Raw genomic sequence first — 12,105 nt, 5'->3', positions numbered from 1 at the left:
GGTTGATTCTGCTAATACTGGAAGAGTGTTAGCTTCTGATGCAGCTGTTTTCTTGAAAAAGTCCGGATTGACAGATTTGGTACTTGGAAAGGTATTTAATTGTTTAACTCTATTGTCTCTTGCTTTAGTTAGTATCCTCTATAAATTAAAATACTTAGAATAGTAGTACAGGATACATGAATTTCCCTAATGCATTTTCAGTTGTGCTATCTAACGCTTTCACAGTTCAGCAGCTATGCTTATTCTAATGTGTATGTTGTTCGTGATGGAAATTAAAGCAATATTTAAATTTGTCACCATAAGTAACTGCTATCATGAAAGTTAAGAACTAAACTTTCATCCAAGAATTATATCATCGTTAAATTGAGTGAGAACTTGCCAGATTCCTTTCAGTGTTGTGAAACACCTTTGTGAATATTGTTTTTATGTTTTAGATTTGGGACTTAGCTGATACTGATGGCAAAGGAATCCTGAACAAACAGGTATGGTTATATGATGAATGAAGTTACTCTAACCATTAGCAAATCTTGAAAAAAGATAAACATTAACATTTCTGTTTCAGGAAAGCAGTTTTTATAGTGGGATTCTTTTCTGGTATGTACTCCCCATTTCATTGTAAGCTACAATAAATTAAGCAGCCTTCAGCTACTTCATTTGTTTCTCTTGAAGTCATAAAATGAGCTGCTATGTAGCTGTGCAGTACCACTGAGGAGTAATTTAAGGTCTAATGGTCTGTGTTAAGGTAACTTGTCCTCTGAATCTTGGGGGGAAATGTAATGCAGAAATTAAAATTCTAGTAAAATCTTTAAAATTCCTCTTTATCTAATTATCTAATTTTGGTGGGTTTCACATCAGTTCATTCTGTTTGGAGTTGTTCTTTCAAAGCTGCAGCTATGAGCAGTATGTCAGTCAGACTTCCATATCAGTGGTGCATGCGGTGTGATCTGCTGAAAAGCTCTGATGGGACGTTGCTGTTTGATGGTTTGAAGCACAGTTACTTAAATAATGGCCTGCAGAGAGCTAGAGGCTTTATTCCGTGGTAGGAAAAGATGATTGTAGCATTTATTAAACAAATCTTTCATCAGCCTTCTACTTCAGTTCACCTTTCTTGTACGCTGTATGTTTCTTTCCTCCTCCTCTGTCAACTGTCACCTTTGGGATTAGCTCAGTTCCTTCAAGATAAACAGCTGTAATTGCTACTTCAAATTTCACTGCTCTGTCATAGAAGAACTTAGTGTGGAGAGCTGATTACACTAGCCAGGAAGCTACTAAATGCTTGGAGCTAGTAATTACAAGCTTTACTTCACTGGAAGAATTAAGCAGTTTTTGACTGCTGCTCACTGTCATTTTGTGACACATGCCACTCCTCCTCCCCCCCCAGCCATTTGTGGCCCTTGTATACATAACAATACTAGAAAAACTCTTAACTCTTCATAAATTGGAGTATTTTCATGTAACAAAATTTTCACTTTTTTTTTTCCTGTAGGAGTTCTTTGTGGCTTTACGACTTGTAGCATGCGCACAGAATGGATTGGATGTTTCCCTGAGTAGTCTTAATTTGCCAGTTCCTCCACCAAGATTTGTAAGACTGATTTATTTATTTGAATTGAACATACCAACTCATTAATAAGAACTGCTTTGAAGATAACAATTAGGGTTTGGTATAAATACCAAATATTTTTGGAAGTGATGTTGTAGGGGAGGGGAAAACAGGACAATGCAGAATTAGAATAAGGTGCTACATGTTCTGGTCAGGGACTTAAGTATAAAATTTTGTAAAATTAGAATATATATAGTATTTGTTCTATTAGCGTTGTCCTTAATGGAAGAAACATTTTAAATTTCTTATTCTAAATTTTGGTATCCTTCACTTAAGATACGGATGACTAAAATGCAGTACAGACTTTGAGAAGCAGTCACTTCTCAAATAGGGGAGTTATTTTGAAAGGTCAGAACCAGTTCTCTTCTGATGTTTTTTTTCCTGTTTTTTCATTAGACTGATACTAGTAGTCCTTTGCTACTCAGTGGAACAGCATCAAGTGATGTACCATGGGCTGTTAAGGTAAACACAATATTGGGCTGTGATCTAGAACTATGACGTGGTTTGCAAGGAAACAAAAATCTTGAAAAAAATATGATACTGATAACTATAGTTCACTAAGTATGACAAATTGCTATTTCTGTCAAATCCGTAATTGGCCTAGTAGACCTAATTTGATTGGATGAGGGGGAGGGAATAACACTTGGGAAACCCTGGGAAAAAATTGATTTATTTGGAATAGTTACCTGAAGCCATGAAAATAAATGAAAGACTAAATCTCAGTGGGTTTTGTGTGAGCCTATGAGTCAAAAGAAAATATGGAAAAAAAATCTGTACATCACGAACTTCAGTGTGTGTTTTTTCACTGTAACAAAAACAAAAAAAAAGCTTACTACTTTTGAAATAACGAGTGCTTCTTAAACTGTGAGTGATTGTTTCCATAATTAATATTTTTGTTCTGCTCCTGCAGCTGGAAGACAAGGCCAAGTACGATGCTATTTTTGACAGCCTAAATCCCATTAACGGACTATTGTCAGGGGATAAGGTGAAACCTGTACTCCTTAACTCAAAACTGCCAGTGGATATCTTAGGACGAGTAAGAATCTTTTTAATTAATCATTAATTTGAACATGATAACTGTGAAACACTCAGCATTGTCTGTTTTTCAGAGTGTTTGTAGTAATGTGCCTAACTTGTAACTACTGTCTTACAGAGTGAGAAAATGCAAAAATAATCGTTGATATTCTGATAGAGATTGCATCTTACTGTTAATGTACCAGTTTTGTGTATGCTTTACCACTTTGTTTAGGACAGGGTGTCAATAGTGCACTCTGTCTCCATCTTCAGATTCTCTTCCTTTGCATGGTTTATATGAATGTATATTGTTCACTGAGAACTAATGCTTTTAAGTTAATAGAACTTTGGATATACTCGGGGGAGGCTGTTCTCACATTTGTTTTTAGTGAGGTTGTAAATAGGCAAACACTACAGGTCAGGTAAAAATCCGTGTATTCTGCTTTTGATTTGGTAGGTGTGGGAATTGAGTGATATTGACCGAGATGGAATGTTGGATCGCGATGAGTTTGCAGTGGTAAGTATGTCTTGGGATTTTGGAAGTCTAATGACGAGTTTAAAGTGGATGAGTTGTATGTTAACTTTTGCCTGTATGGTTTCATTTATTGCCTTTATTTAGAACCTTAATCAAGTTGTAGTATTAAATTAATGTTTCTCTCATTACTCAACACTAACTTCTCTCTGGGCTAAATGAACCATTAAAAACTTGTAATATGCGGTCCCACAAAGGACTGAGCCGTTTTCAACTGAATAATAAGTTTTAACTTAACCTTCAGTGTTTGTGGTACTTGATGCCTCAAGATACATTTGAGGATGTTTAAAAAAAATTGTGTAGAAATTCTTCCAAGGTTCACAGCAAATTTAGAGTTTTAACGCTATTAATGCCAGGACTGATGAAATAATGTAAGAAGCAGTAAATAAAGTTCACTTCTTCCAGGAAATGGCAAGCGAGAAGTGGTCAAGATCTTTTGAAACCAGTTCCTTTTAAAGCCTAGTAGTTAGCTATTACTATACTTGATTTTCCTGTACTTACGCTATAATTCTGCAGACTTTTAGCTTTAAGATCAGAGAATCAATATGATGTTCTAGGGAAGTGCTGGAGATTCACTTGACAGTCTGTAAAATATTGTATGTAAAATATCTTTAAGATGCAGTTCTGTGCTGAACAGTAGTCACAAAATTATTAAAACATACAACCACAACAAAAGAGTAGTTGTTAAGCAAAGTGACTCTTGGAAAAGCAATTAATACTTTAAGAGCTTAAAGTATTTGATCAAATACAATTCTACAAGTGGTGGTTATAAGCTGGGTAATACCTGGGAGAATCATTTTAGCGTTCTAAAAGATACTGAACTTCATTTGCTAAGCAGTGAGACTCAAAAATAAGTAGTAATAAAAAATGCAGGTCGGAAGGCAATAAGCTGCAACTCAGTTCAAGGGGCTTGTAAAGGAGAAACGTAACAGAAAACATAAGGGAAAAGATGCTACAAATTTATTTCTTAACTAGTGTCCCCCCCCCTTCCCCAGTATTGACACGTTTTGTTTTTGTGTTCAGGCGATGTTTTTGGTGTACTGTGCATTGGAGAAAGAACCAGTGCCAATGTCCTTGCCTGCAGCTTTGGTGCCACTATCCAAGAGAAAACCGATTAGTGTTCCAGGAGCAATGCCATTAATTCCATCTTCAACGTCAACCAAAGATTCACATCAGTCCTTGCCATCTGTAGGCATTTTAGCTGCCAAAACACCATTATCACAGGTATAATTCTGAAGTGAATTGGGGTTAAAAGATTTGTTCTTAATGCTGTGCTTTGAGGTCTGCCTGTATGAAGTGTCTTGATATACGCTTTTAATTTCCTTCTCCCTGTCCTATTGATTTGTTGATAAAGTTGAGGAGGCTGATGGGAAAACCAGGTTAAGAGAAAAGCTAACACAAAATTTATCTTGTTCTACTGTTTTTAGATGTCTTCAAATGTAAATGATTGGATAAAAGAATATTATTTAGTAAAGATTTTGAAGATATTTAAAAAGTAAATTATTTCAAAACATAAAGCTCAACCCAAAGGTCAGAATACTAAGCAAACAGTTTTAAAACATAGTCCAGGTACACTTAGGCAGAACATACGTGTTCTGGCTGAAGACTGATTTGAATATGGACACTTTTTAAAACAAATGTGTCTTTACAAGTGGATTATAATTTACTGGTTATATTCAGAAGAAGAAATTATTGAGAGGGGAACCCAAGGTAAGAACTGTAGTACTTTAATGCATAAGATGCTGCCTGGATATTTAGACACCTGTATTTGAGCGATCAATAAAAAAATTAGCACTTTAATTCTGGAGGTTCCAAGGTTTTCATCTGTCAGTTTGCTTGACTGACTTAAGCCTGTGTACAATATGTATTACAGAGGAGTGCCATTCTGGATCAGTGTCTTGGTGTATGTTTTTTGCACAGTACCATTTGGGATTCATATATTAAGTGTGTTTATACACTGAAATTAGTTAGCGTCCACAAGCATGCACGTAAGCAGAAGATGCAGCCATTTTCACTCAAAAAAAAAAAACACAACAAAACCAACCACCCTATCTTTATATAATAAATAGTATGGTATTTGGAAGAATTGCTTAAGTAAGATTTGTGGCTCTAGTTCCCATTGTTACCTTGATGAGAGCTTCAAACCTACAATTTAGAATGTCCCAACTGTTAACTCCATGCTTGACCAGTTCTTCAGTCCCTCCAGCTAAAGCTCTCCAGCTGTAAAGAGGAATAAAATTGATGGAGCCAGACAGTAAGCAGGGCTGTGACACAATGATGAGGGCACAACTCAATGCTGTGAGGAGATCTGGGCCTCAAGGAATACTTCTAATGCGCAGGCAAAGAGGTGGAGCAGTATCAACCAGCCATGGTGTTTCACTGATATAAATACTGCTTTTGGAGTTGCATGTGGATGTCTGTACAGGACTATTTGGGGCAGTAAAACTGGTTCGTAAACTAGGCACCTATATCACTTTTAAAATCTGTGCTGTAGTCCTTGAATTATGTAACTCTGAAAGCATATAACTATCTGAGAGAGCTGTCTTTATCTTAGCATTTTTTTAATTTTTTTTCCCCTCTTCTACCCCCCTCCCCTCCCCTCAGTGGGTTGTATCGCCTGCAGACAAAATTAAGTACGATGAGATCTTTGTGAAAACTGACAAGGACATGGATGGATTTGTGTCAGGTGTGGAAGCCAGAGAACTATTCTTGAAGACGGGACTGCCTTCTGCTCTCCTTGCACATATCTGGTAGGGATTATTTTTCCTTGACAGCTGTTTAGGCGATGGCATGGTTCTTGCTCTTTCCTAGCACTTTTCATGAAAAGTGAAAGCTGTTATTTTTGTATATGATAGCGTGGCCTCTTTATTAACAGTGGTAACTTACTTGCTTCTAGTAATGGACAGAAATGGTGGGTGAGGAACAGGTTTATGCTATGAGTTATTTCCTAGCTGGAGGAGGTAAAGAGCCTGAACAGATGGTTACAAACAAATACTACGCTTTAGCTGAATACCTGATTTAAGGAGGCATAATGTTGCTGTGTATCTGAACGCTGATACTAGCCATCTGAGGATTATCTGTGTAAAATTCTTAGCATGTAAGATTTATGGCCCATCTAATTCTGTGACTCGTTTGTCTTTCATTACAGTCAGTAATGACACCCGCTGTGTGGTGGTGTATTTTTCTAAATTTTTCCCCACTATAAGCTATTGCATGGCACTCTGGTAGGAAAAATGTCGTTTTTTTCAAGGTATGATTAGCATGACTTAATTTAGGAAAGTCAGAGAAATGAGATAAACTTGTGTTGGCTGTGAGAAGTGCTTCAGCTCAGCAGTAGCTTCAGTTACAAATATTCAGGTGTTGTGACTCAGGCCTGATTCTGCCTTTTACGAGATGAAAAATTGCTCTGACAGAGCTGTGGAAATTGCACAACCACTTTCTCTTTTCATTCTATGTTTGCTTAATGTTTTCTATTTATTTCCGTGCCTTACTTATGTATTGCATTTTTTTTAGGAGAGGAGATACACACTAGCAATTTTTACATTTCTAAATAACAGCAAGTACAGGAAACCTTTATGATTTATTTCATGTGCATCTCTGTACAGGGCTCTCTGTGACACAAAGGACTGCGGGAAGCTTTCAAAGGAACAGTTTGCTTTGGCTTTCTATTTAATCAATCAGAAATTAACAAAGGGCATTGATCCACCTCAGGCTCTGACTCCAGAGATGATTCCACCTTCAGACAGAAGTGTCAGTTTACAGAAGGTAAGGATGGCTTTGGCACACTTGGTATAAATTTCAAACAAAAAAGGTTAATTTCAAAAACTACACAGGAAGCAGCTCAAGTACTGGCAAACCTTAAGTATATCATAATATCAGGAAGAAAACAAGTCTTGATTGCAAAGAAGTGACAAAACACTGCTCCATTCATGTTTCGAAATGAAGCTGTCATTTATTACACCTGCCAACCAAGCGGAGAGATCTTATGTTGAGAAAGCATTATTTTCTATTTTGAAAGAATAATCCTTTTCCTGTCTAAAGAAATCTTAGTTTGCATCTGAAGTAACACGCACAAGTTTAACGTTTTTGTCCTAATGTGTTCTCAATTACCTCTTTTGCGTTTCTCTTTTTCAAAAAGTCTCAAAACAATGTGAACCGAATAAAGTTTAAATATTTAAAGTTTTAAAAGTAAATGATCCACCATTTTATTCTTCACAGATAGTTTAAATGTCTTCATAGCCTGTTGATTGCCATCTATCTTAATCCAACAGTAGACTATACCTCAGCAGTTCAAGTTATATTTATCTGAATGGCAGAGGTCATTGCAAATTCTTACTTGTTTTTACACATCATAAAGTCTTATGTTTGTTACCTTTTCTTGGTTGTGCAAAACATTGACCTGATTCTACAACTCTCTTGAACAGAATGAAAAATCTGCGCCTAAAAAAATTTAGAAACTCAAAATTTGGCACTACTTTTGAGTTTCTGTAACTGGTATCTTATTTCCTTTTACATTCTGTTTTTAAAAAGTAATTGCTTTATTTGCAACTCTACTAATCTTTTTTGTATGTTTGCTTTCCTTTCTATGTCTCTTTTCTAGTTTGGACTGTTTTTTCCATTCTGCACCACTCTGCTTTTCATCCTTATTATTCTGTCAGTTTGTTAACTCTGCTTTCTCAAGGTTAGAGAATCTTTGCTTTTCTAATATTTACTGTCTGTTGGTTTAATAATGAACATCCTTCTAAGACTCTTAAATAATCACTGAAATAGCACAGCACTTTTCTGAAGTGTCACAACATGTTGCTGTCTCAGATTATTGCTGGTTTTCCAGTTTTCTTCATCTGGAAGAATCCTAAGGTGTTTTGCAAATCTGAACTGCCATATTGTACTTAATTCACTCCTGTGCAGAAAATCATTTGTGGGGTGGACCTCTGTGGCTGTTACGTGTTGGCAATGTGTACTGCTTAAACTTAAGAGAAAATACTTTGTATTACTCTGTTGAAATTGCTGGGGAAGTGATGACGGAGTAGTAGCCCAATGTGACAGTTGACAGTTTCCGTTAGGACCGATACCCATGTTTTTGCTGATTATGTTTCAGAAAATGTAGTGGTCAGAACACATTAGATGAGATCAGCATTGTTTACTGCTACTCTGTGTACATTGTCTTCACAGAACTCTTAGACATCAGTTGAATTTTGCAGGGGTTTTGCATTGCTAACATAAAATATAAGAGTAAGAATATTATGAAAGAAGGTAAGAGGTGTCCTTTAGCTTTGTAAATCCTTAGCAAGAATTCATTTTACTAGATTGAGCTGGAGGTTTAGCTCATTTTGAGATTTTTCCAAAGAGATGCTGCCCTCTTGATATGAAAAGAACTTTTTTGCAAGATTATTGTTCAAGAACTGAACCAAAAGATAAGAGCAGTGTGCAGAAATAGGCTTTTTGCTTGTTTTCTTGAAGTGCTGTGGCTTAAATAGTAAAAACACTTAGGCTTTCTCTTCTGACTTGCCCATATAAGAGTAGTAGCAGAAATATCAGTAACTATGATGGTAATCCATTATATTTTTGAAGTATGGAAAGTTAACTTGCTATCCTTCTTGGTAGATATTCAACAGTATACATGCATATGAATTCTGTTCTCTGATATTTGGTTTATTTACAGAATTTCATTACCCCAATAGTATAACTTTTATTTCAGTTCTGAAGCTTGAATGCAAATCCCATAAATGGGAAACAGAGCAGCAGTCTAGTATTTGTTGCTGTTTCTTTACCTAAAACTGTTTGTAGTCACAGAACATGAACTGGCATTACTAGCCATTAAACTTAACTTTGTGTGCAATTTCCTTTTCTGGAATTTTGACAGGAATTGACTTTTATTGCTATTTTGAGTTAAAAACTGAAGTGTTGCTTGCATGTATGTTGCAGTGTGGTAAATGGCAGCAAATAATTCCAATTCCTGTCTTTTTTTTACTTGTAAAATTAAAGCTAAAAATGGCTTTTGCGGACTGCCTCTCTCCCTAAAGTTCTTATGAAGAATTGAAAATGAGATTGTACTACATTTTGTTGAAGTTTGATGCTAGAATTATCGCGCAAAATTTCTTCAATTGACTAGAGAGAAAAGCCCAGAAAGAATTTGTACTTGTAGCTGATACCACCAAGTTTTCCTTCCTTCTTAGGAGAAAGAAAAACTTCCTCATTAGAACACCATGAACAAATCAGCAAAACTCCTCTAATTTCTTCAGGATAGAATTGAACTTCATAGCTTTTTTGCCAGTTTGAGAAGCTGTACACTAACCAGCTTAAGAGTAGCTGTATTTTTTCTTAACTCTCAACTCATGCCATTTGCTCTAGTAAAATATGCATGAATAATCTGTAGTTCTGCTGAATAATATTCTCTGCCACTATGTGCTCAGATTTACTGGTTAGGTCTTTTGTTGACTAAAGCTTTGTTACTTTTTTCCCCAGTATAGGCTTGAATAAATATATAGTTAATAGCATCTTGATTTATCTTCAGAGAAATTTCAGAATTTAAAGACTTTTGTGTTTTCTTTTTTTTTTTCTTTTTACGGTATCACCTGCTTCTTAACTGTATGTATATGCCTTTCCTCTGAACTTTGTGTTTGTCCCAGATAACTTTATTCAAAGCTTCAAGGAATGAATGTATTATAGAACACAGTTACAGTGACTATGGCTTCCTAAATATGTTCATGTTGTAGCAAGGCAGACTAGAACAATTACAGTATTTGCTAATTTGTGTCTTCAGAACTTGTTCTCTAGTCTTTTATATATACTTTTTTGAAATGGAAATAATTTGTATCATAGTAGTCGTCTTATTATAAAGATATTAAGGAAATAAGAACTCACGGGCTATGACTTTGTATTATTGAAGTTTCAGTCAGTACTCTGGAGATTTGTGTTAACCTACGTAGATACGACTTAAAGCATTGCAAATGAAGCGTCTATACTCTGCAACAGGAGGATCACCAGGGTGAAGAAATATGTATATTAGTAGCAAACAAACCCAAACTGTTTTAAATGAATGGTAGTAAGCCATTGTTCTAAAATGAAATGTATTTTACAGTTAAGACTTTTTTGTATGATTAAATGTCCTTTTGTGGAAGACATGCTTTCAAGAGTTTACCGGAGACAAACTGTTTGAATTACTAGATGCGTTTGATGTATGGTGTTTTCTGTTAATTTAGCAATTTTTCTGTTAATTTAGACTTTTTAAACATTTTTTTGAAGATTAAAGATTTGCAAATTAATACTACGAACAGTTGCTACTTCTTGTGATAGTGCAAGCTATCTTTTAAAGTGAAGATAGCTGTCAAACTGCATAAACTATAAACTAACAGTATGTTTTCTTTATCTTTCAGGGTACTCAAGGACTCAATTCTGTAGCAGATTTTTCTGCAATTAAAGAACTTGATACTTTAAACAACGAAATAGTAGACCTGCAGAGGTAGGTAAAGGAGGGATAGTTATAGTTGCCTCAGATTCAGTTGTTATACTTAGTGGTTTTTTTGTTAGTATTTGTTTTTGTTAAGCCAATTAAATACTTAAGAGAAAAAACGGAAGGTAATGTAGTCTGTTTTGCTAAAATCAGTCGTAATCAGGTCTGTAAAATTATTCTAATATTGTTTAACACCTCAATTCTTTGTTAACTCAGATGGGTGCATTTATTAACAGCAAGATTGTGAAAGATCTGTCCATCACGCATTCTGGGCGTTTCAGGAAACTGCATATCCTAGCATCCTGAGATCAAAATACTCTTTTGCTCATCTTTATTAGCAGATGAGCATACGGCAGATCTGTAGGGCGTGGGAGCCATGATACAAATTGGCATTAGCTGTCTTGATTTATAGAGGGAATCTTAAGGGCTTTTTCCTAATGGAGGCAGGGAAGTGAGACAGGAAGGCTCAAGAAGGATACAGATACAGAGTGGCAAGATGAGGGTTTGCATATGGACCTCAGCTAGGATTTTGATGGTGATAAAGATGGAAATCCTTCCCTTCTGTATGATGAAAGGAATGGTTGCACTGAGAAAAATCGTTTTAATTAGAGGTCTGAAGACCTTTGGTTTCCAAAAATTATTTCTAAGGTAATTAGGATAATGATTTCAAGTTACTAAGAAAATCAAGTTCATATATGCTGTATAGTCTTAGTCATATTCTCAAGACAGCAGATATTTTTCTTCAGTGATTTTTTGGTACTATTGTAAATTTACTGTAAATTCCTTCTGTCAAGAACAGTCAGTTAAGGTGCTTTGTCATGATGAAATCTGAGTGTCTTATTCATGTCACTTGTAGGAATGAATTAATTGTGCGATGTGTCAAAACACAATCTGTTTCCTAAATAGATAAATGTTTTTTGCTTCAACTGCTTTTTACTCCCACTGCCTCCTTGCTTGTCCCTGCTCTGGCTTCCTCTGTTCTTCCTTGGGTAGTATTAATACCAATTTTGGACTCATACATTTATTAACCTAAAATTTGATTTACAACTATATATATTTGCTGGCAGTATCTTAGAGAGAGAATTTTCACTAGTGTCAATTTTTAAATTGTTTTTACCATGTGTGTTTGCAGCCTAACATGCAAGCCAATGCATTTCTGAGAGACAGTAATAGAACTTGTCTATTTTTGAAGTGCGCGTTTAAAACACAAACAAAAAAACAACCAGAGGATTTTCTTCAAAAGAATGACAATGTTTTGAAAATTTAGTTTTTTGAGAGACTGAACAACAAAATATAGAAGTGATGTGTTTGTGGCTCATCAGTGTGTGTGGGAAAATTTCTGGTGGACAATAGCTTTTTAATCTAATGCAATAAAAACATAATATGAGGAAGACTGAGGTTTAGGATTAGATGAGGGAAAAATGCAGAATACTTATTAGTGAGGGTAAATCCCCTCTGGTACAGGGAATGACTTGTTTAGGGAAGTTGTGGAATCTGCATCATTTT

General features: G+C 35.5%; 1 protein-coding gene across 20 annotated transcripts in view; it reads left to right on the top strand.

Annotated features, from left to right (window-relative positions):
• EPS15 (epidermal growth factor receptor pathway substrate 15) overlaps positions 1-12,105 on the top strand; it is a 68,199-nt gene that overhangs the window by 32,325 nt on the left and 23,769 nt on the right. For all 20 annotated transcript variants that reach the window (XM_050712307.1, XM_050712299.1, XM_050712303.1 and 17 more), the window contains 10 exons: positions 2-91; positions 435-482; positions 1,487-1,582; positions 1,997-2,062; positions 2,511-2,636; positions 3,072-3,131; positions 4,170-4,370; positions 5,751-5,896; positions 6,752-6,911; positions 10,523-10,608. In XM_050712307.1, coding sequence (XP_050568264.1) covers positions 2-91; positions 435-482; positions 1,487-1,582; positions 1,997-2,062; positions 2,511-2,636; positions 3,072-3,131; positions 4,170-4,370; positions 5,751-5,896; positions 6,752-6,911; positions 10,523-10,608 — 1,079 coding nt within the window. The remainder of the gene's footprint in view (position 1; positions 92-434; positions 483-1,486; positions 1,583-1,996; positions 2,063-2,510; positions 2,637-3,071; positions 3,132-4,169; positions 4,371-5,750; positions 5,897-6,751; positions 6,912-10,522; positions 10,609-12,105) is intronic.

This window comes from Cygnus atratus, chromosome 8 (assembly GCF_013377495.2).
Source record: "Cygnus atratus isolate AKBS03 ecotype Queensland, Australia chromosome 8, CAtr_DNAZoo_HiC_assembly, whole genome shotgun sequence".
Lineage (NCBI taxonomy): Eukaryota > Metazoa > Chordata > Aves > Anseriformes > Anatidae > Cygnus > Cygnus atratus.
This window is presented reverse-complemented; position numbering and strand designations above follow the sequence as displayed.